The sequence below is a fragment of the Engraulis encrasicolus genome, chromosome 3, assembly GCF_034702125.1.
Source record: "Engraulis encrasicolus isolate BLACKSEA-1 chromosome 3, IST_EnEncr_1.0, whole genome shotgun sequence".
In the NCBI taxonomy this organism is placed as follows: Eukaryota; Metazoa; Chordata; class Actinopteri; order Clupeiformes; family Engraulidae; genus Engraulis; species Engraulis encrasicolus.
The window spans coordinates 31,205,483-31,231,092 of record NC_085859.1 but is presented as its reverse complement, the minus strand read 5'-3'; the positions used below and the strand labels follow the sequence as shown (position 1 = coordinate 31,231,092).

The 25,610-nt window shown below is 42.5% G+C and overlaps 1 protein-coding gene across 1 annotated transcript; it reads right to left on the bottom strand.

Moving 5' to 3' along the window:
• Nucleotides 1–1,430: 1,430 nt before the first annotated feature.
• Nucleotides 1,431–25,610, bottom strand: adgrd2 (adhesion G protein-coupled receptor D2). The gene is made up of 25 exons (XM_063193802.1): nucleotides 25,521–25,610; nucleotides 18,656–18,728; nucleotides 17,041–17,295; nucleotides 15,888–16,526; nucleotides 14,696–14,821; nucleotides 14,234–14,328; nucleotides 12,146–12,415; nucleotides 11,439–11,550; nucleotides 10,225–10,359; nucleotides 9,916–10,024; nucleotides 9,164–9,269; nucleotides 8,804–8,859; nucleotides 8,439–8,565; nucleotides 7,998–8,101; nucleotides 7,621–7,723; nucleotides 7,031–7,184; nucleotides 6,319–6,452; nucleotides 5,749–5,864; nucleotides 5,099–5,219; nucleotides 3,320–3,361; nucleotides 3,112–3,165; nucleotides 2,529–2,679; nucleotides 1,779–1,837; nucleotides 1,653–1,683; nucleotides 1,431–1,544 (listed from the first exon to the last, which is right to left on the bottom strand). Exons 1-25 carry the CDS (start codon nucleotides 25,608–25,610, stop codon nucleotides 1,537–1,539), a joined length of 3,270 nt encoding a protein of 1,089 aa, XP_063049872.1. The 3' UTR covers nucleotides 1,431–1,536.

The following is a 25,610-nucleotide window of genomic DNA, read 5'->3' as shown; positions in this document are numbered from 1 at the left end:
CCAAATCCCTGACAAAAATCTGTTGCCAATTTATTTATTTATTTTCAGATCACGCCAAATACATTATTTTTGCATGTGACAATACAAAAAAGCTGGGAAAAGCTGTTCTGCAGACAATTTTGCAACAAACACAAAAACGAAACAAACAGAGTTTTCTCATAGTATGTTGCCATAATTTCCAACCTAAAATCACAAGTGGACTTTACTTTCCCTTCTCCACAATTCTCATCTCCATTGAAGCTTCTTTGTTGCAACTGATGTGTGTTCAGACCAATGAGATAAAGTGAATTCATTATGTAGCTGACGAAAGCGGCGACTGGTGTCTTGTCAAGTGATAGGCATACGGTACACAGTTAATTGACTTTTCACCACACCCTTGTGCATTCAGCTCTGCACTGTTCAATAAAGTAAAATATTACTGGAGAGGGAATTACCCATCTCGCTCAAAATCTACATTTGTTTTACACTGACGGCATCTTAGTGCTGTCTGGTCATGCAGTAAGATGATGCTTTACAAAACTACTTCTAACAAGTTGATGATTTTTGTGCGTTACATACAGAGAACAAGTATGAGACAAACACTCACTCACTGTATGCTACTTTATATGCCAATATATCACTAGAAGTTGTATTAGCGAGTTGCATCATAATAACACATTGAACATATTGCAGTACCACTGTGGTAACGTTCGATGTACATACCGTATCGTAAACAATTGAACTGCTCTGTATAATATTTTTTTCTTCATGAGCTATCTTTTGTCACCCAGTTTATCAAAAAAATATTTGGCCTGTCAAATGGACCCCTGCTGCCGTCAATGCCCTCTCAGCATGCTCTACACACAGTGTGGAGAGGGTACATACAAAGCTGAACAACACTGTTTTGCCAGCCAAGCCAGATATGGCAAATGATGTCATCATGGCAACAATAAGCAACTGTGTAAATGCACATTTTCACCATATTGCGCAGCCTCTCTGCATTGTGCAGGAACTACATTCACAAACGCCAAATATATGTGTGCATAAACTTCCTGTGGTCACAAACACCAAATCTGCAAATGAGTGCAACGACTTCATAATGCTGGTGTGGTGGTTTGGCTAGCTTCATAGCAGATAAAGGCAGTGCTGGCTGGGCATGATACACATTGTGTCTCTCTCCGCTCTCTGTGTCTTAGTCCTGGGAATGCTGCACAAACTGCGGAGGAGTCGTGGGCTATCGAGGGGGAGGCAGCTATCTGACCAGCTGCTTCCTGCCTGCCTGTGTGTGTGTGTGTGTGTGTGTGTGTGTGTGTGCGTGTGCGTGTGCGTGTGTGTGTGTATGTGTGTGTGTGTGTGTGTGTGTGTGTGTGTGTGTGTGTGTGTGTGTGTGTGCGTGTGCGTTTGTGTGTGTCTCTGTGTGTGTGTGTGTTACTGTGTTCCATTTTCTTTTGTAGCCAGAGAGAGAGTACAGTGTTTTGGTCTTTTTTTGCTTCATCCCATGAGGCTTTTCAGCTTTCCACAAATTCCATGTGTTATGCAAATAGCACAGTTCGGGCATCAGCAACCTTGGAAAAGAGGAAGAATAATAAGTAATAGACAAAATAAGTGGTCAGCTAAACCGCAGACGGATTTCAAATGTTACACAGAAAAGAAATCAAAAACTTTTGATTTACCTGAAGGTTTGAAGGCAGTCAGCTCAACTACCTGAGGACAAAAAAACATGTTCTATTAGTCTCAACAAAATACCTCCTTTTTTCACCTCGCAACAAATGTAGCTGATAAAATGAACATAGACTCACTTGATTTCCAGAAGATGGTCTTATTGAAAAACTCACAAAGCTGTCCTTCCTGAAACTTTCTGTTAGTAGATAGAAAAGTGACCATGCAATCAGTAGATCGGTTTAGACACTTTTGTGGGTGCACCAGAATGTTGAGGCACAGCAACAGGTTACAAGCATCCAGAACTAGGAGTGTGATTTTGACAATTACTGCACCAGTTTTTCCTCAAGTCAACGTTTTAAAATGTCACCCTAAGCTCAAGCTAAGCATAGATTGTACTGTAAAAGCATGAATTGGTGGCACATCACAATCAATATACAGCATATTTGTGAAGCACATTGAATTGCACCTGTGTATAAAATGCTCTTTACAAATAAACTTGCCTTGCCTTGGCTTACAATACAGGCACCCTATGCATCACTCCATAGCATCATCTACACATAAAGGGAGAGTATGCAATTTGAATGCTCAATGTATGCGAAATACATTCACAAATTTGATCATCTCATGATCATATTTTAAGTAATAAACTGATACACGCATTTGCTGATTTGACCAAAGTACAGTCAGTTTTGAAGCCAAAGATATCTATGACTGGCTATTTAAACTGGTGGACATGGAAAAGATCCACCCAATAATGTGTGAAATGTATTGCCTTGGGTTGTGTTATGTTGATTAAATGCAAAGATCTTCAAGTGCCCACATGACATTTAAAAACACCTGATGACCTAGCACCTCCACCCACGCAGGCCCGCCACGTGTTCACCTACCGTTCTTGAAGACGAGCGAGCTGGAGGTGGTGCTGGTGTTGGGGTAGGAGGCCTCGCTGCTCTCCAGGCTGGAGGGGGAGGGAAGACTCTGGGCCCAGAAGGACACGGGGGTCCTCTGGGACGGCAGGAAGCTGATGGGCTGAGAACAGTTCTGAAAAGACACGGGAAAGAACATACACCTAAATATTATATACAGTACTTTTCGCTTCTGCTTTGGGTTTGTAGAGTAGAGTAGGTGTCTGACAGCTTACATACAGTAGATACAAGACATAGACAAAGACTTCATACACATTATTGCACATTGTACTTAATAGCAAAATATGAGTATAGCAAAAAGCCTTACAGCCTTGGTGCATACTTCTCTTCCATACAAAATAGCAAATGGAATACACTGTAAATTTTCCAGTTGCCAAATCAGATTCCACACTGTGTCACAGCCTCAAATAGGCATGACATAAATACATGCCCCACACTTTGATTGAATCATCAGAGTGCATGGATTGCATTCCAATGTCCTATTGATCCAAAACAGCAGTGACTTTTACTTACGCACAGCAATATCTAATATTAGATGAGTACTCACTGTAAAGGACAATGCTTTCCTCTTCTCCTGAATCCTTCTTATGGCACTGCGCACCTGGAGGAGTACATCAGTTAAACATTGACAAAGGCTACCGTAACTACTCATAGTAATCCAGATAGGATTTATTCAATAAAAAATCACCAGGTCAGATGATTTTGTGCTACTAGGTGTTTCAATAGGTGTTTTATCATTTGAATAGGCAACATACCTCACTGTTGTAAACTGCATACACCAGGAATATATACAAGCCCTGTTTGAGACGAAAGGATGATTAACTTCAGGGATTAAAAGGGATGGTTTAATTTCAGTGTGACTTTTTTGTGAACTGAAAAGTATGCCTCAAATTTAGAATGGTCCAGATGGGGTATGAAGACCATTACTCTGCCTAATAACAGCCTGCTTATATCAAAGTTCTTTGTTGAAATTTATGAAGACTCTCTTTCTCTTCCTACCCCTTCTCTCCCTCTCTCCCTCTCTCTCTCTCTCTCTCTCTCTCTCTCTCTCTCTCTCTCTCTCTCCAGAGACCAAATACTGTACAGTAAATTTGAAATAATGAGCGGTTGCCGGCAGGTCAATAAAAGGCTATTTCATCCCGATTAGGGAAAGCAAAACACCAGAGGGAAGCTCCTGCGCACTGATAACGTTCTTTCTCTTTCTCTGACATGTCTCTCTTTGAGTGTGTGTGTGTGTGTGTGTGTGTGTGTGTGTGTGTGTGTGTGTGTGTGTGTGTGTGTGTGTGTGTGTGTGTGTGTGTGTGTGTGTGTGTGTGTGTGTGTGTGTGTGTCAGTGTTAATTTCGTCAACCATGACTATGACTAAAATATTTCGTCAATGCCCTTTTTTGATTTTCGTCATTTAGACTAAGACTAAGACTAAATTGGGAAGGCAATGACTAAAATATGACTAAGACTAAAATTGATTTTCGTCATTGTGACTAAGACTAAGACTAAATTTTAAAAAGCTGACGAAATTAACACTGGTATTAAATAAAATAGAGAAAAAGCGAACCAGTGTGTGAAGAAGTTTTATTCTGTACAATGTGATATATGTTAAAAAGAGAAGCAGTGTGCGGTGAAGTTTATTCTCTACAGTCAATGATATATGTTAAAAGTGTGTGGAGAAGTTGTGTAATGTACAGTGTTGACTAAAATGACGATAATGACTAAAAACTTACTAAGACTAAAATTGATTTTCGTCATTTGGACTAAGACTAAGACTAAATTGGGAGAGCAATGACTAAAATATGGCTAAGACTAAAATTGATTTTCGTCATTGTGACTAAGACTACGACCATAAAAAAAAAAAGCTGACAAAATTAACACTGGTGTGTGTGTGAGTGAGTGAGTGAGTGAGTGTGAGTGTGTGTGTGTGTGTGTGTGTGTGTGTGTGTGTGTGTGTGCACAATACAAATGTGTGAAAATGTGCCTAAAGAAATTCAGCAAAACAACAAAAAGCCTCTTAGAGTGATACAGTTGCGGAAAATTAGCATTAATATAAAGTTACTAAAATGCTGAAGAAAAAAAAATCTTTCTTCGGACATTCAACTAATTTCCTAAGCCTTTCTTCTCATAGTCTTTCTTCTCTCCGCTCCCCCACACTTCTACAGTCCTCAGAGGAGGAATTCTTTCAACCGAAACCTACCACCTACACATTCCCACCACCTGCTTTCCGATTATTCAGGAGGCTGGATCAGATATTATTTTAAAATGCTCTACATTATTTCTTTTACATTCTGTACTGTATACAAAGCAGTACACTACGGTTTGTAGAACTATATGATACTAGGGAATTCAAAGTCTAATAGCATTTAACATATCCCTGAAATACAGTTTGTGAAAGAGCTGTTATTGAATCACATGGTGACATCTGATGCAACTGAGACATGATGCAGCATACATCTCAAACACTTTCAGTTCAGTAACACACACCGTCAACAACAAAAAATAGATTGCCGTAAAAAAATATTGCTGTAGAAGACACACTCTCACCTGAAAAGCGTTGAGTATGATGAACAGGTATGCCACTGCTGGCGAGGTGTGCACAAGGACCCCACACAGCCAGGTGAGGCCCAGCACGGGCAGCAGGATCAGCACAGGCCGAGTTGCAGCCCTGCCCAAAAACAAACACTAGGGGTCAGCACAGCCTCACAGTCACAACCAAGTCAGAGAGTCAAACCCCCAAATACACACGCAACAGCAGAGGTCTTGCCGCTACACAGTACATTTTGAAAATGGAACACTCTTTTAGTTGATCCTCTCTTCTGTGTACAGTTAACTGTGCATACATATTCAATTTTGCACCATTAATCCAACATATTATGTATTTCCTGTTTTCTGATCCATCATGTTCTTCAGTAAAACATATTAGATGCTTTCCCTGTTGTCTAAACAAACTTGTTTTCCCTAATGGTCTCCTAGGGATCACAAACTTCAATAAATGGGCTAGAACAAATATGGGGCAGGAGATCTACATTGTGAGGACCTGGATGTGTGTCTCTGCTATACTGTAAGCACGCAGTCACAGAGTCGCAACCAACTCAGGCAGCCAAAGGTCTACATAGCCCCCTACTCCCCATCCAGTATTACAGTACACTGAGCTGACAAAGTAACTTACAAAAGAGAACATCATCGAGACTCACCAGGTGAGGTCAAACGTGTGAGGTTTGGAAGCACAGCTGGGACTGAGCATCTTGGCTCTCCGGCGAGCACTCGACACTGTGACCATAACCACACGGCACAGCACAACAGTATTCACCTGGGATGGAAACACAAGGCTGACACATGACACATGTTTTATTCTAACAGACACTACAGTGGGCCCTGCTGTGGCCTAACGGTAAGACACTGGGTTACTACGCCGGCGACCCGGGTTTGATTCCGGTCAGGGTCATTTGCTGTTGCCATTCCCCATCGCTCTCCCTACACTCACTTCCTGTCATAATCTCTGCTTCCCTATCAATAAAGGCACAACATCCCCTAACATTTATTTTTTTTAATTACAGAGTATGCTTTTTGAAAATGAAAAACAATGGTTAAAAAAGTCAAATCTGTGTGCGGTACTAGATTTGGTATGAATTCACAGATTTAAGAAACGAATCCACACACTTCAAGCCTTTACTGAGACTGCTACCTATAAATGTGTCAGGCAAAGTCACACAGACAAACATGTTCAGGATTTTTTCTTAATGGGCATTTTGAAAAGAACGTACCGCCAACACAAAGAGAACAGGCCCAACAAAGGCCCATATTACATTGGATTCAATGTTCAGCCAGCAGTGTGTCTCTGCCTTGTACTTGTTGAGTGAAACCATTAATGTCACTGTGACTATTGCAATAGGCAGACCTGAAAGACAAAAAAGGAAGTCACTTTACCAGGACAAATCATACATCACATTTATTTTACATGGACAAATTATATAATAACAAAAACATTTATGATCCTGCAGAGCAAGTTAAAAGTTAATAAAAAAAAAAAAAAAAATGCTGTTTCACTCATTCCTTACATTGCATCAAATTCAAAATCAAGTTGGCTGTTCATTGGAATAATGTCATTGTTGATATTGGAAGAGTAGAAGTCCGCAGACTGTAGCTCTGCTTTGAACAACGTTTCGACCCAGCAGGGTCTTCATCAGGCATGTGCACATGTGTGCCGTTATAATACTAGACATATATGATAGGCCTACTGAAGTATATGATACAGAGCTACAGTGTACGACCTTCTACTCTTTCTATTGTCAGATGCCTTTGAGGCAAAGTTTGTCCTGCACCTGTCCTCAGCTAGGTGGGATGTGCATACTGTTTACTCTTCAGAAGGTATTGTTCACATTGCACATTTAAAGAGGCACTAGATATTTCAAATGAATTCATTACCGTCATGAGTTAAGAGGCTATGGTTAAATGAGTCTGGTTAAAAGCTCGTACCCCAGCCCAGTGCGTAATAGAAGCGCATGCGTCTCTCCTCGCTGATGTTGACAGACACAACTTTACTCCACAGCAGCAGGCCCTCCACCAGCATCCAGCTAAAAGAGGCCATGAAGAAGAGATGCAGCAGAGCCGTCACCAGCATGCACGCCTCCTAGTGGACACACAGCAGAGTGCAATGAGGGAACACAAAGCTAATAAGCAACTTTTCAGTACAGCTACCAATGCACAGTTGTCAACAAGAATATTGTTCTATGGAGAGACTTGTGAAAATAGGGAGCATGCCATTTTTGCCTCTTTTCCACTGCCGGTTTTCTGGTAGGCCTACAGCTCGACAAAGCGTGACTCGGCCACCAATTTTTGCTTTTCGAATAGGCACCACGGAGCTTAATTGTAAAGCAAAAATTGGCAGCCAAGTCGTGCCGTGTTGAGCTGTAGGCCTACCAGAAAACCGGCAGAGGAAATGCATTTGTCACTAAAGGCATTTGTCACATGTAAGCATTGTCTCACAGTGTACATGGCACACTGTTTGATATCTGAAACGGTGCTATTTATCTGCTTGCTACGCTGTTTTCTCTGTTAAGACATACATGGTTTGCCGAGGCCCAGTCACTGAACATCAGCAGCAGCTGCCCCATGGCCAGAGCCACAATCAGGTTCTTGTGGACAGTAGTGCGGTCCGATTTGGGCACTCTGGGGAAAAAAACAACAACAACCAAAGACAAAGAAATCAGCGCTGTCGGTCTCACGCAGTGTATGATGGTCTCATGAAGTGGTAGCAATACAATGGCCCATATAATCACACACTACAGGTCATTTCTATCAGTTAGACACTGAGACTGAAGGAGAAAACATGTAATTGGTATATGGTTCTCTAGTGACTAGTAAGTGGATTAAACATCATCTAGATATCTATTCACTTTAATTACCAGAATACTTGGATATCCATGCTGCTCTAGTCACTTACCCGACTGCAGTGAAAAGGATGAGGGTGAGAATGAGGCCACACAGCGATACCCCACATCCAGTGAAGGTCAGCATCTGCAGGGCCTTCTCATCCTCTGGATTTCTCTATAATGTAAATGCGGGGAACAGACATTGTATTATCCCAGGACATACATACTTTACCCTGCTTATCCCAGAATATACTGTACACTTAACCCTACCCTGGCCATCTTAGATGTTTTTAATGTAACTCGAAAATGTAATTTTTTTCATCTCACTTAGGCTACATACTGTATCTATGGATGAATATTATTGATGGAAGTTGTAGATGAAACTTTTCTAGCCATGAAAACATGGTCAAATAAAACCAGGCCAAGCCATGAAACATAGTCCAGCGGTGAGATGAGAATCTAAATGCTGTAAGGTGCGCAAAAAAAACCCAACAACGTACAACTCAACTTACCTCCACTTCGTAGATCTGTAGAAGAATGGCAAAGTTGGTGGTGTGGTTGCAGGAACAGGTGGTGGAGTCCTCTCGCGTGGAGAGGACCTCACAGCCATAAGAAGACCAGCTTCCTCCATCCTCTGGCCTGAGACAAAGTTCAACTTGGTCAGCACGTGTTCAGAGCAGAGTTGTATAAAGTTGAAGTACTTTTACTGGTGTAATTACAGCAGCAGTATGCTATTACAAAGTTGAAACCATTTAATATCATGTCCCTCGTATGGTAATTACATTTGTAAGAGTACTTCTACTTCTACTTTATACAACTCTGGTTCAGAGCTTCCACTACCGCAATGTTTGAGGTAAAGGGCTGAAATGATACTTACATGAGGTTGAAATCCCAAAATGCACAAATGGGCTGATAGACCAAGCCTGTGGGATTCTGTTTAACAACAAAATGCTGTTTTTAGTTTCGCTCAGGAAACAGATGGACTGTAAACCTCACGTCCAAGTATAGGGTGCCATAGATACGTATACAGTACTGTGCTATTACTGTGCTATGTATCCAGTACTACGTAACATTTGATATTAACACCTTAATTAACACCTGCATTAACACCTTAATGTTTTAAAATGTGCTCTCTCCCACATTTGCTTTCCTCTTGTCATGCCCGTGAGCAAGACACGTTAACATGTGCAAGAAGGAAATCTACTACAGTATGTGTGAGCAGCAGGTGTTGTCTTGCCTGTTCTTTGTGCTGCAGCTGGAAGCGTACAGGCATACTGATGGGCTGTCCATCCCCCAGGACTGTGCTGGAGATGACTGATGACCCCAGCATGGTTCCAAGAGACCTAGTGGGCATCGGGAGGAAGACTGCACATTAAGAGTAGTGAAAGTACAAGGCACTTGTGACTTGAGGTGAGTCCGAGTTTTTTGTGCGCATAGGTGATTGATTGCGGTAAATGTGTTGTCTTTGAACAACCAAATTTGAAAGACAACTTAGCAACACTATGACAATCATCAATCAATCAATCAATCAATCAATCAATCAATCAATCAAAATTACTTATATAGCATATTATCATACATAAATGACATTCAATGTGCTGAAGAGTAGAGAAAAGAGAAGAAAAAGAAATATTATTATATAGATCGTATGTAATCACCAAAGACAGATGAGAATAAAGCTGTTTTTAATTTATGTTTAAAACAAGATAGTGTTGAGGCAGGTCTAATTTGGACAGGAAGTTGGTTCCAGCATTTTGCAGCATAATGACTAAATGCCATTTCACCATGTCAAGACTTGACCCTAGGCACAACCAGTAGAGGAGATTCTGAAGACCTAAGGCATCTTTTAGGATGATATTGCTCAAGCACATTTACAGAAAGTGTGCATTGGAAAGAAGATGTATACTCTCTCACACATTAGAACCAGGCATGTTGTTGTACTATGCAGAACATATTTGGCCATTTACATATTAGGCTATTTCAGCGTACCTTTGTGTCCCATCACTGACATCAGGAAAAGTAATAATCTTTTCATCTGTGTTCAGAATTTCATGCAGTGAGCCATACCAGGTATTCAGCAGTGTGACCTTCCTGAACCCTACAGTGAAGGGAAGAAGAGAATGGATGAGAGAGATGGCAAGACTGGAAAAGATAATGAAAGAAAAAAAAAATACTGCATATAAACTTTCAGCATAACAAGCCATGCATTACTTTGTTTTACGGTATCAACTCAGCGGAATGTTAATGTTATGTAAATCAATTAATGTCAGTTAATTTCAAGCACAAGTTTGGTTGTACCATTGCTTTGGAGTTCCTCCATTTGCTGAGATGACAAGGAGATGCAGTCTAGGCCCGTGCTATTGTCCAAGTTGGGACCACAGAAGTTGGAAGTCTCAGATGTTTGTCCCAGACTCTTTTGCTGGACCTGTAGTTCTAAATTAGTCACATACATTAGTTCATGATTCTGATGATGATGATGATGATGATGATGATGATGATGACGGTAATTATGATGAGCAATGAATTAGCAAGGACTAACGTATTAATTGTTTTCCTTTTATAGACATTACAGTAATCTACACTCACCGGACACTTCATTAGGAACACCACTCTAGTGCTGGGTTGGACCCCCTTTTGCCTTCAGAACTGCCTGAACTGCTGTGGCATAGATAAATTGGTACTAATTAGCCCAAATTGTGCTAAGGAAATATTATGCCATTATATCTCCAGCCTGAAAACGTTGATGTAAGGCAGGTTGGCCCATGTTTTCATGTTGTTGACAGCACATTCTGACCATTCCACCTGAGTGTTGCAGTAGATATCAAGACTTATCAGACCAGGCAACATTTTTCTGATCTTCTAGTGTCGTTTATGGTGAGCCTGTGCAAATTGTGGCCTCATTTTCCTGTTCTTAGCTGACAAGAGTGGCACCAAACGTGTTTTCTGCTGCTGTAGCCCATTTCCCTCAATATTTGATGTACTGTGTAATCAGAGATTCTCTTATGCATACCTCTGTTGTAATGAGTGGTTATTTGACTAAATGTTGCCTTTGTATCAGCTCAAACCAGTCAGGCCATTCTCCTCTGACCTCTGCCATCAACAAGGCATTCTTTCCTACAGAATCACTGCTCACTGTATTTTTTTCTTTTTCGGACCATTCTTTGTAAACCCTAGATGGTTGTGTGTGAATATCCCAGTAGATCAGTCTTTTCTAAAATACTCAAATCAAGCCCTTTCTGCATCAACCATGTTCATGCCATGCCATATTCAAAGTCATTTAAATAGCCTTTCTTCCCCATTATGATGCTCGGTTTGAACAGCATCAGATCATCTCAACCATGTCTACATGCATAAACGCATTGAGTTGACACCATGTGATTGGCAGATCATAAATTTGCCTCATTGAACAGTTGTAACAGGTGTTCCTAATAACGTGGCCGGTGAGTGTATTTATCAATGAATAATCAAAAAGGTAGCTTTCCGGCTAGTGAATTATGATGCATATAACTTACTGATGTTGCTGCTCTGGATTTGAACACTATCTCTATCAGCTATCAGCAGTGGGTTTAGGTTGGAGACCATGCGGTCAATGCTTCTCACCACAGACATCGGCCCACTGGCCACCTGAACACAATCCGACATGAATCCAGTTAACACCACATTTACCAGTGGACAATTTGAAAGATGCTGTTGCCTCTCCTGTAATACAGGCATTGAAATGTCCTTATAGAGAAAATGGATGGTCAAATAACACTTGAAAAACTATACAGTAGAGAAACCAAGGCCTAGGGTTAAGAAGATTAGTTGTGTTCTTATGGTAGTGTAATGGTAGGCCTTTGATATACACGTTGATAGATATAGATACGTATACCGTAAGTCGTTTAGGAAAAAAGCGACTGCCAAATATCATGTAATGTAATCTAATAATATGTTTTAGGGAAAGTACAATCACATTTTAGGCACATCTAGGTGATGTGAAGACTGAATATTGTAGGTATAGCTGCAGTGATTAACTTATCAAAGCCATTAGATAATTAATGCAATTTTTCCAAAGCCTCATTTCATCATGTGCATCAACATTTCAACTTTGAGACATTCACCTCTTTCAGTTGAAGAAGGCAGGTCTGTACATTGTGGAATAAGCTCCAAAAAATGAAGTTTATTAAATTAAAACTGCAGCGTTTCGATCACCCTGGATCTTCGTCGGGCATGAGTTTACCTCTTTCACCACTGTCCACATGTGGGCATTGTCAGAGCTGATGATGCTGTCGGCCACTGTGATAAACTGCTGACTCAGAAGCTCTGCGGTTGCTCCGCTCTCATTCACGGCCACGCTCGGCACCTCGGCAGCGCGAGACAGGATCTGCACGAGAGACAGCACGTCTGCCGCTTCCAAGGGCTCCTGGGTCTCACTCAGAGCATGCTGGGAGATGTTCAGGAGCTGAGAGGCCTGGTCCCAGCTCATGGCTGCCTGTGGCTCCTCCATCACCTGAGTAGGAAACACAGGGTCAGCTCTACGTGTACGTTTCCACAGCCCATTGGTCCCACAGCCCAACGGTCCCACAGCAGCTTATTCCTGCTGCTCCATGTTCCCACATTTTCAAGAAAGTATTCAAATATACGCTCTATGTTTCACAACTTCATGTTCCCACATTTCCAAGTAAACTAAGAGAACATGCCTTTCTCCCCGCCATGGAACATAGGGCCTAAATTTGAATAAATTCTTAAAGATGTGGGAACATGGAGAAGCACGAATATGCTGTGGGAGCAATGGGCTGTGGGACCAATGGGCCTAAAAATTAACGTTTAAAGTCTTAGTGATATGGGACCAATGGGCTGTGGGACCAATGGGCTGTGGGAACATAGACACGTTCCCGGAAACACAGGCTATGACTTGCCACAGTGATTGGATGGCCTGATGTTTTTCATAAGGCCTGATGATTCCAAGAACACTGGTCACGTTTGTAAGCCAACCCCAAACTTCTAATTGAACTTCCTACAAGTTTAGTTGCTCTTTCAACCATTTTGAAAACAGAAACCATTTTTTGAGGGAAAAGCCAATGCAATGCCTGAGGTTTCGAGGTGCAGGTAGCGGGTACTTGTTCAAAAAGTTGAGAAAGGCTGGGGGCGCTGTGCCCATGGAGCTGCTAAGCCCCCCACATTTGGGCTTGCATGCCCACGGGGACCCCAGTTCGAGTTCGGCCGGGGTCGTTTCCCGGCCCTTCTCCGTCTCTCTCACCCAATCGTTTCCTGTCTTCTCTCATACTGTCCTGTAATAATAAAGCCCAAAAAGCCTAAAAAATAGGCTACAAAAAAAGTTGAGAAAGGCCACACTGGCCAAAACGTGGTTTGTTCAATAAAAATTCAGCATTGGAAGGACAAGAGTGAAAAATAAATCAGAAACCATACCATACCATACCCTTCAGACTCCGTAGAGAGTCTGGAGATGCCGAATTGAGCACCAACTTCAGATGGGAGGGGTGAACTCTGTTAAAGTTTGAAACGTTTGGATCTGATTTAACCCACTGTGTCCTGGAGCGACGTATTTGCTTCATTAATGTTTTTGAGATTTGACCTGTTTTATTAAAAAATGTGGGTATGTTAGAGCTCAATGAACACATTCTAGTGCAAAATGAAAGTTGTAACATTTAAATGAAACTCATTTCATGTTTTTATGTGCTCCGGAGGTTTTATGTTTTAATAGGGAAAGGGCACCTTTTCCCAAAAAGGGCTAAAATGGGTTAACCCAGTTTCGAACGTAAGATTGTGAAGATGCCCGTATGTAATGCGTCGTTGTTCACCCACCTCCCTCCCCCATTTGCTGAATGGCTACTGTAGGTTGTGTATGTATGAAGCCTCAACGCATCATTTTAGACCCAGACATAACTAGTAGGGGAATTAGAATTGAGCAAATAAGGGATGGAAAATCCAGACTTGGGGTTGGTTACATAAGACTAGAGTATAATTTATTAGTGCCGGGGGAAATTAAGTAGCAAGATTCAAAAACTGGAAAAGTGTCCAAAGTGTCCAGGTGTCTAAAAAAAGGGTCAAGTATCAATTCAAGAGCTGGGAATCCACAAGTTGCCCACTATGTCTTGCCACACCCCTCTTAACCCTCACACACACAAACACACACACACACACACACACACACACACGCACACACACACACACACACACACACACACACACACACACACACACACACACACACACACACACACACACACACACACACAGTGTGAAAAATAATACAGCATGCACCACCAAAGCAATGGCACAGTGGAGGACGGTGAGGACAGTGTACCTGTGAATCCCCTGTGACCTGCATCAGGTGACTCATGAAGGGACTGGGTCGATAACTCTGGCCCCCCTTCAGCTCCTTCATGGCTAGATAACGCTCTGCACACAGACAGAGAGGACAGTTGTGATTGTAGTAGTTTGATGATGATGTTTAGCATGGGAGACAGATACTGTGTGTGACCTGATGGCAAAACCCTGGGAAAATGACTCAGAGTGACCTAAAAGAGAAAACTAAAACCTGATACAATACATACACTTGTATGTCATACATGTCAGAAAAACATATTTAACTGTGGATGAGATATCACCATTTCAAATATGTCCTGACAAAAATGTTTTTGAGTAGCAGGCGATATTTCAATGGTGTGTAGCCTACATCCTAAAATTTGAAATGATGACTTTGCGACGATCCCGTTTTGCCCATTGAGGTCACACATTTTTTTATTGTGATTCTGGAGCTTCTCACTTTTGCTGGTTCTGCAGACGAAGGGAAGAGCCTGGGAGCAGGGCTGCCTGCTGTACTGTGTGGTGTTGTGTGAGGACCAGCCCTCCAGAACTTCGCACTCTTCTTTCTGCTTCTGGCTGTGCAGCCCTACAGTGCAAGAAAGGAAAAAAAACATCCTGACGTACTATAAGTGGATTTATTCCAGCCAATGAACTGAAACAACTCATAGCTCGAACGGTGATATACTTAGTGAACTTTCCTGTGTAATTCAGAGCTTTCAGTAAAGAATGTTGGTTTTCTTAGTATAGTTTGTCCACCTCTTAGTGATAATTTAACTATTACAAAAATCAGTTTACAGAAACAACGAGTGAACAAACTCTATGACTGACCCATGTTGAATGAAGTGAATTCAACTGTCAAAAATAATTCAAGTGTCTGTATAAAATGGTTTTTAAGGGCCAAATATTAGTGTTGTTTCATATAAATTAGATTTATAACAGCAAAATGGTTGCCAAATATCTCGTTAGCCAAACTAGTTCTTTTATTGCCAAAAGACAGTCGCTTTCTACATTCAATTTAAAAAAAACAATAATATTAATTTATTTTAGATTATATGTGTCTTAGGTTAATACTAATAGTTGGATTGAAATCTCAGACAGCCAGTGATAGCAAGGAATGTCCTATAAATGTTTTCCCACAGTCAATTTTTCATTGTGTTACGCATTGACCGCTGGTGAGCTCAGGGCTATCTCTCACAACCACAGACGACATTTGTGAGGCTGATCTGCCAATGAACTGGTGTCTTTTAGTGTGAGGTCATCAGGAACGATGCAGGGTCCTGCTGGTGAAAAAGGCATCTGATGCAACAGACAGCATTTACCTTGAACGAAGTTAGTCCTATTTTCCCCTAATTGAATCAGCATGCAATTCAAACAGATGTTCAGAGATAAATAATTCTCCGTATCTCTTCAGCTACCTTCAAGATTTGAATGTGGCATGACCTTCCATACCCCTTGGTAATGGATTCATTTGGGTTTTAAAAGCATCCTTACAAGATTACGTTAGAGTAATGTGATTGATGGAAGTACACAGCCAAGCTGAGCCAAAATTGTATTACAAATGGGCCAACTGAACAATATCCTCCTCACCCTTATTAAAGATTTCTTCACAATAATACAGAGAAGACAAATCATGCAACAAGTCCCTGTCCTACCTGGACAGTATATGTTGGCCTGTACTTCCTTTGCATCCTCGTGAAGGGTCAAATTCCGACTACTCCAGCTGAAGACGGCATCCAGGTTTTCCAGAGGCCTGCAGGCCTTCAGCGTGTGGATCTGAGCCTCCCCCAGGGTCGCATTCCACACGTTCAAATCCGTGACATTCCCCACAAACGGCTCGGTGAAGTCACCCCCAAAGGAATCCTGATCTTGCCCCACTATGAATATTCCCGCTCCGTGGATATCCCGGGTCGTGGTGTCCACCCTGCTCCCCGTATCCCGTATCTGCCCGTCCACATGTATGGCCCAGAGCCCGTCGCTGTTCCTCCAGCTGACGCACACCTGATGCCAGTCCCCATCATTGGGGAAGTAGGCCTTGTACGGGCAGTGGTGGCCCTGGACGATGAGAGCCAGCAGGACCTTGCGGTCTGCGCCGTCCGCTCGGCCCCGTAGCTGGAACTCGTTGATGAAGACGGGGGCGGCGTAGGAGAAGATGGTGGACACCTGGTCGTGCCGGTGGTCCCACTGCACGCGCGCGCACACCGTCACTGCCTGCAGAGGGGGGAAGAGGGTGTCCAGGCGAGCGTGGCCTTCCTTGGACTCCAGAGAGAAGGACAAGGTGGGCAGGACCTCGTCTGCATGGGAAAAGAAACAACACTTCACAACATAGCCTATTGCCTCTTTTTCACTGCCAGTTTTCTGGTAGGCCTACAGCTCGACACAGCGCGACTCGGCCGCCACTTTTTGCTTTTCGAATAGGCACGACACAGCTCAATCGTAAAGCAAAAAGTGGCGGCCGAGTCGTGCTGTGTCGAGCTGTAGGCCTCCCAGAAAACCGGCAGTGGAAAAGAGGCATAAGTGTACAAAATATCAGTGGCGTTTACTTTTTGGTCTCCTGCTTTATGATCTAGGCCTATCTGTTTCAATTAAGTAATTTAAAGAATTACTTAATGAAAAGTGGCAAAGACATGAGTCATTTTGAATCATTACATTCAGTCTTGTAGGCCTGCACTACATACGTTTTCACACATGGGCTTTTGAGCCCTGCCATAATAGTTCATTCATCTGTTTAGCTATTAATATGTAAGTCATGTGATGAAAGAAGAGGACAAACAGCGCTGGATGGATGCTAGTAAACGGCTTACTTACACTGTGTGAAGACAGGCACCGATTCTCCGCCACGGGGTTTGTTGGGGTCCGTCACCCAGACGGGCTCCCGCAGCTGGGAGCGCTTCAGCAGCAGCAGAGCCCCCTCCTCATCCTCCGCCATCTGCTTCACTGTCAGCAAGCTGAACTGAGTCCTGCAAAAGCGCTCGGCCCACTGGAAGCTCAAAGAGGCATTGATGAGCTGGAACACGCTGTCGCCGGTCATGTGCACCAGTGCAGAGTCCATGCTCCCCAATTCTATGGGGAAATAGAAGACAGGGACATAATGAGTTCTTAGCTACACTGTAAAACATTGCAAGCCAGTTAAACGTAAAAAAGTTTGTAAGTTAACTCTCAACACGAGACTTAACTGAACTTGAGGCTTTCTCAAGTTGACTTACCTTACAAACTTAAGGCAGCAGGGCAACTTACTTTTTTACATTTAACTGGCTGCAATGTTTTACAGTGAGTCCTGTGTTAAGTGTATGGGGGTACAATGTATATCAGGCGTCACCAACGTGGTGACTGCAGGCGCCAGGTAGCCCTCCAGGAGCTTCTGAGGTGCCCACCAAGGATGTTAACAAAAAGTGACGACTACAAGATTTAAGTCACAGTTTATGTTTTTCTGAATTTAAATATGAGATTATTTCTTTATAACTTATAAAGGATGTGTCTTTACAACCTATTGACAAATAATCATTCAATGTGATTTGAGAAGAATGTCAAGACATTGGTAGAGGATTTTGAACAAGTAGCCCTAGGTAGCCCTTGGTAGCCCACAAACCCAGAGAGGTTGGGAACCCCTGCTGCATACTGTTTATTGGAGTGCTACTGCCTGGGTGTAACGGCAAAGAAAGGTTTTGCTAGACTGAAAACTATTTCCTCTCCATCTGGGACAGATCTTACATTTTGGCAGCTTGCTTGCAAAATCGACTGTCAGAATCCATTTCATAGGGTACCTGTACATTGGACTTTGGTTTGAGTCTAACCAAATTTACCTTCCCAAACCCTGTGCACTTGAGTTGCTTGGGCACAATCCCTGGTGCTGAACAAAAAAAAGCAACGTTTTGTGGAAAAAAGTTTGCACACTCCTTTGGATTTTTTCTTCTTAGATTATTTTTTTCTTTTTATTCACTCACTGGCATGATATGACGCCGAGGAATCTGAGGAAGACCGAGAGGTCAAAATGTCCTATCAAGTGAGTGAAGAACCTCAGAAGAAAAAATCCAAAGGAGTGTGCAAACTCTTTTCCACAAAAACCATCCCAACCCCCCCTTTCCTTGCTGGCTATTCTTTGCACAGTCCTTTCATTATTATACAGTGTAATGAATTTAATATTGTTTGCAAACAACTTTGAACTTCAAGACGTTTAACATTACTCCCAGCATTAAATACAGAGTAGTAGTGGACTTAAGTATCGGTAGTAATAGAGATGGAAGAAATGTGTTTTAGTACAGCCAAGACTCTTCATGGCTCCACAAGCTATGGACCATAGACTACTTTTATTTGGCAGCCAGTGTAAGCTGGCAAGCCGCGAAAGGGTCTCTCTACAACAGCCAGACATTATCTCAAATGCAGAGCCAACAGAGAAAGGAGCAGATCCAGAACTCATCCTCACCCTCACCACCACCCTCCAAATCCAGTCCTCCTCTCTTTGGCCAGGGCTGAGTGGGCTCGCTCCTACCCACCACCTGTAGAGCCAGGACAAAAGACTCAAATCAGTCATGTACTGGGAATGAAGAACTTTGGCTAAATTTACATGAGGCATTTAATTCAGAATTAACTCCATTTAATTATGAACAAAGCTTAATTCCGCTTTGAAAATGTCAAGTTAACACTTCTTAATTCGGAATTAAATGAAAAATCAAAGTAAACTCGACTGAACTATTTAATTCGGAATCATTAATTCGGAATTAGAACCATCATGTAACCATTGTGTAATAAATTTAGTTAATGCACATGCTGCACCCTACGATGAGTAGCCTAAATGTCATATTTTATATAACCTTTTTGGCATGTCATTATATGGTCAAATATGAAATGTGCAGAAAATATATGTGCGTATTTACCAGCACATGAGCCAGAAGAATGAAAAACAGCAGTTCCATCATCTTTGCATAGTTTGCCCTTGAGGTGAAGCCCAGTCCGGGAGATGTTGTTACTAAATGAAGAAAAAAATTATTAACACACATTAAAGAAAAAAACAAGGATTCCATCTCATCTCATCTCATCTCATCTCATCTCATCTCATCTCATCTCATCTCATCTCATTCCCTTTCAAATAACAAAAAGTGATAACTTTATTGCGGTATTACTATAGGTACTTACAGAATAGATACGTACACACCATCAAGGTCTATGAAACACCATCAAGGTCTATTGGCTAATAAAAAAGATCAACTTACGTGTAAAATATCCACACTTTCAAAATGACGCCAGTGATGCTCTGAAGACCCTTAGCATTTCCAACCATGCATTTGTGCGTTAGTGTGTGTGTGCAATTTGTGTGTGTTTGTGTTTGAATAGCATGTGTGTTTTGCGCGCAGCGAGTGTGTGCACAATGCCATGTAAAGTGAAAGGAGCCCTGTAGGTGCCTGTGTGAGAGCATGAGGGATGAAGGCCAGTCCTGCTCCTCTTCCTTACGTTGGTCCTCTTTCTGCAGCAAGTCTTCCTCAGTTTACCATAATCCCAAACATCTCCAGCAGTAATAAAGACAGCTCAAACACAAGCATCCAGGAAAAAAAGTCTTTGATTTCTTCATCCAAGTCTGTGTGTAAGGGCAGCTGTTAATCTGTTCTATGGTAGTGCCTCTCCCTTGCTCTCTCTCTCCCTCTCTCTCTGCCTCCTCTGTGAGGTTGTGATGCTGGGGAGGAGGTGAAAGGAAAGCTTCCCTCCCTCTCTCTCTGTTTCCAGCCCTCCGCCAGGCTTTGGTGGTGCTGTACCAGGCCTTTGTCATGCAAATGGTTCCTGATTTCTGCAAAGAAAAACCTCTTGCGCAAGCAATGTCAACCTTGGCACAGAGAGTTAATCAAGAGCAGCAGGCAGCCATAGGAAGAGGGAGCTGGCCATATAGAGAATAAATGAATTTGGGGGAACACAATGCCTTTTTTAAGGCCCATAGGGTTCCTGTCTCTCCTCCATGGGCCATGGAAATGCATCAGAATGCATACCACAGATGATGGGCTGGCCCTCCTGCTGTTCCATTATAGGTCAGATTTGTCATAAAATTACACAGTTTTGTGCATTGTCTGTAACTTATTTTTGTAATAAACTGGATACAATGGGTTAAACCAATTTACAATTTACTATTTAAAAGAAAGTTACAATTTAAAACGTTTCATGACAGCATTTACCAACTTCATGAAAAGCATAGCATCTATGAATTAAGACGATGCGCAAACATTGGGCAGAGCAAGACTCGAAAAGAGGCACCACGAAAGAGGAAGGACGGCAAAGCTCCTTAGACCACGTTTCCTCTTGTGTTAGGGAATAGTCAGCCCCTCTGTGCGCCCCATTAAACACACGTGTGTGCATGTGCGTAAATAGCCCTCCAAAATGGAGTGACATCACTAATGCCCAGAGTGCACTGCTGTGTAGACAAAAAACTGCTGCATTAGTATTCTACAGTCGCAAGTCCCACCAAAAAACAACTCACCATCAAGTAACATTGGTAACAGTGGTAACATTTTTGTTTCAACGCAAAAGAAAAATCATGATCTACATGCATTATTTCACATTAGTGCCACGAGTGAAGAAAATTGAAAATTATTCTGCGATGTTGATATTAAACTCGGAATTGCAAGAATAAAGTGGAAATCAAATGTCGACTTGTACACGTTAAACTGGAAATATCAAGAATAAAGTTTAAAACGAAAGTCCACTTTAATCTCAGTCATCCATGGCCCAATTTCTCTGTCATATTTTACAGAGTCAGGTATACAAATAGCAGAACACATATGCTACTGTATCTTCTAAATACTAGGCCAAGTTTCACAAGAAAGAAAAAAATAGTACCATCTCAAACCAAGCAAACCTAAAGACCCCATCAATAGAAACCTCCAGCTGCGCCCAAATACACCCCCCCCCCCCACACACACACACACACACACACACACACACAAAACAGAATGCATGACTTCCCTGGCCATCAACAATGGCCCACACACCAGTCTGACCACATGCTAACCTAATGAATGTCTGGAGAATGCCCTAACCTCACTCTCCCGTTGTCTTCTTCTGGGCCTTGACACAAAAGGGCATGTAGGGTCCCTATGTGCTGAGGGGAGCGCAGGGGTGATCATGACAGGTTTTTTTACAGAGTAGCGCTGTGTGAAATGTAAAGACAGATGTGATTGTGTGGGCAACTGGGTTTTCGCTTTTAAAACGCACACAGCCCTTTCACTGAATAGGCGGAGAGGTCAAAGGGAGAAGGGTTAACAGTCCAAGTGCATTTTTAGGAGCCTGCAACAGCAACAGCAGAGTCAAGACCAGGAGATCTTCAGTGATTCTTCATAAAACGCCAAAGCTTGAAAACCTAACCATCCTCACAAACTGAAGTAGACTTTCTTTATGCAAAAGTATTCTCTTACATTGTTTTACTGCACAGTAAACTCTTTGGGAAGAGGGCTCTATAGGGATAGGGCGAGCAGGATATTGCTCTGAGGGAGGAAAGCTTGGTGGCCAGGCCCGACGCAGGGGGCTAAAAGCTGCAACTGACTCAGATGGTTACATTGTCAACTACTGAGCAATGAATCACGGGACCTTGTTAAAGGCTGGTGCTGGTCAACACAAATGATAGCCATTAGGTCTTATGGGGAGGAGGAGGGGAATATGAGGCATTTTCCAGGGGAACCCGGAGCAACAGACCGCCACTACAAAGATAAAGCGTTTGCGTTTAAGAAAGTACCTTTTAAACACTGAAGCTGTCACGGAAATAGAGGAGGTCAATCAATCTTGAGCCGCTCAAAGACTTTGACCCAGTTTCACACAGCCCTCTGCTGATTCAAGCAACTTCTGCCTGACTTCGTTTTTTTGGGACTTATTATTTGTGGAATACAATACATTACGATGCATCCATATACAGTGTATACATACAATGAAACATAATGAAACGTTATTACTGTATTGGCCCAGGACAAAGTTTAAGCAACCACATAGTTTTATCCAACATCTATGAAACAGTATGAATTAAACACAAATTAGCATTTCACACACTGGAAAATGTGCTCTACCAATTGACAGACACCCCCCTCCCCCACTCACACACACACACACCCACACCCACACACACACACACACACACACACACACACACACACACATACACACACACACACACACTAAGGAAACAATTGAAGGCGTTGAAAAAGTTAAGTTAACAGTTAAGTTGACTGTTCATATGCCCACTCTGTACAATACATGCAGTGTGTCTTCTTAGCATTCTCATGTTATGTTGTTGCTTGATATTACAAAGTAAATTTAATCAACTTGAAAAAAAAACAGATTGCATTATTGTGAATTGCAGGTGTGCTACAAAAGAACGGGAGCACTAGTGTACTCGTGGTAGTAAATCTTTAGTGGGTTTGTTTACAGTCCCGATGCAATCTGGACCCTCTTTCCAGTAAACGATCCCTCTTTTTGAACCTAAGACGTGTTGTCATGCAGGAGGCAGCCAACAGGTCCTTTTAATCAACACGGGACCATCATGTGTCCGACAGGGACAAAGAGAAAACAGGCATCCATTCGACGTTCGCCAACATAACACTTAAATTCATTGACCGGCCCCCTTCTTCCCTCTGTGCTCCACTGTAGCTTTTGCCGCCATTGCTCCTCTATGCATTGCCATGGTTACCCAAGTGTTCTAAGGATGGCATGGTAACGCCAAACAGAATCCAGGCCCACATCAGGGGAGACAAAGGGCCCGTGACCTACATGTGGAGAGAGGATGGGTTGTTTCCCAGAAGAACTGAGTGCACTGCACCACACACTCTGGGATGCTGAATCCCCAAAATCAGTCATTGTGTCTGTTGGATGTTTTCATCCCATGTGATGGCAAGTTGAATAGACCTGGCTTGTTGATCTTCCAAGTGCATACACATCTTACACATGCTGGTCCAGTGGGAATAACACGGTAAGCCCCCGTGAATAGATGCCCAGCGTGCCACCGTGGAAGACGTTTTCAAGAATGAATATTCGGGTACCCATAATTGTGTCCAAATAAGTTAAGTGCATTCTTCTCTAAACACCAAAGTGATGGTAAATATTTGGACTTACAACTATTAATTACTACAGTAAAAACTCTAATAAACGGAACTAGACTTGACTTGAATATACTACTGAGGTGATTTTACTGAGATAGAGATAGAGTGATGTGATCACACTTCCTGGACCACGGTGAATTCAGGAAGCCATATAGCTGTCATGAAATAGCGCCTTTATGTGATGTGATGTGATAATAATAATCCCATGAACACTTTAAACGGTCTTAATCCAAAATCATGTGTACTCAGTGGAAAATGTACGTATACAAACACACCACTGGTCTACCGACGTCACACATTTCAGTGACGTCATCACGCAATAAATATAGAAGGGGTCAGAGGTTGTGCTGGACAAAACCAGTCACGTGACGCAGTTTTGAGAGAGCAATGAGGCACACACACCTGATGCTCCTTGCTCCCTCCATGTGACTGGTTCCAACCTTCCCTCTTTCTCCCCCTCTTTGTCCTCAGGCTTGACGCCCCCCACATTTATGGCACTCTCCTGAAAGACCATCTCCTTGGTTACGCGATGACCGGCCAAGGGCCTGAATGATGGCGGAGTGAGCAGACCATAAAGCGTGCCTGCTGGGACCAGATTAGAGCGGACAAACACCGGCCCTGATTGCCCATCCCAACTGGAATGTTTATTAACGAGAAGGAACATTCCACCATTTTTTTCTATCAAGGACAGCAAGAACATCCAACATCACAGAAAAAAGTCTACTGTGTGCTTGAATGTACTGTAGTGTATGCACTATATAAATGTTACAATGTTGTACAGTGCTACTGAAAGAATAGTTGTAGGCTGTTATCTAGAGCAGTATTTCTCAAACTGGGGTGCGCGAGCGAAATGGAGCAATGGCGGATATGTTTTTTAAATAGCATTGATGAACATTAAGTAGTTTTTAATTGTATGGTGAATTGCATGATGGAAGGGTCCATCTGAAGTATAATTTATAACTCTTAGACTTGTCATGCAACAAGACTTGTCATGCCATTGTAATGACACCAGAAAAAAAGATTCCCAAAAATATGCATAGCCTAATGTGGGGTGATTTGCAGTGCCAATAGCGCAGTGAAGCCATATTTGCATGGCCAACAGCACACAAAAACATTCACTTGGGGAGTGCGCGGACCACATTAAAATATACAAGGGGGTCCGCAGGGAAATAGGTTTGGGAACCGCTGATCTAGATAGAGCTTATGACCAGATTCACAATCCATACTAAAGTCTAGAGTTTTGACCCATGGGCCTATGGGTCCCACTAGTTTGACGCCCTCTCGTGACTTCACATGGTAATCAAACATTTCAAACAAGCGATTTAAGGTTAGGGTTAGGTTTAGGGTTAAGGTTAGGGTTAAGGTTAGGGTTAGGTTTAGGTTTAGGGTTAAGGTTAGGGTTTGGGTTAGGTTTAGGGTCGTATGACGTAACCGGTAAGTACCGAAAGGGCGTCGAACTAGTGAGTCCCATGGGCCTATACTACAAAGCTGGTTCAGAAGTAAACCAGGTTAAGGTAAGAGGTAAATCATCTAATAGAATAGCATTGAGTCCTAATTTTCTTCTTTCTCCTCATCCGCTGAGGCTGCCATGCTTGCTCCTAAGGTGACATAGAAGTGACCCTCCACAGCAGCATGATTTCCTCTGATGCTACTTCATGACAATGCCCGTCAGTCATGTGCATTTCAAAGTTGTGGTCCATTGCTAACCTCAACAGGTGCACATCCTTTATATCAAATGTGTTTTCATTGGAAGCACGACAGGGCTGCATGATTGGTCATAGTGTGCAGAGGGGCAGTGGTGACTCAGGTGGTAGGAACCGTTCGAGTGGTTCAAGCCCCACTCTGCCTGACCCCATCGGTGTGTCCTTGAGCAAGAAACTTCACCCAAGTTGCTCCTGGTGGCAGGGTGGTACCCTGCAGTGAAATTCATAGACAATGCCATGTATATGTACAGTAACTGTTATTTGATTCGAATATTCATATCAGCAAAAGATACAAATTAATTTGTATGTTTTTCAGTTTCACAATCATCCATAAACGACCAAACTTCACCCTTGGTGTCGCAAGTGTTCTTCTAATGGAATTGTTTAGCTGTCTGGATAGCAGTTACTAGGACAACTGTGAGGCCAGAACAGAGATGATAACTTCAGAAAGGGATGATGTTGAGAAGGAAAGCGTAGCAGAATCTACAGATTTGGATTTTTGACAAGGTTGGCTACTTACAGTGTTGTTTTGTTGTTGTTGTTCCTGCTGCTGCTGCCGCTGCCCCTTCTTCAGGTCAGAGCAACAGCCCTTCAAGATTCCTGTGCACAT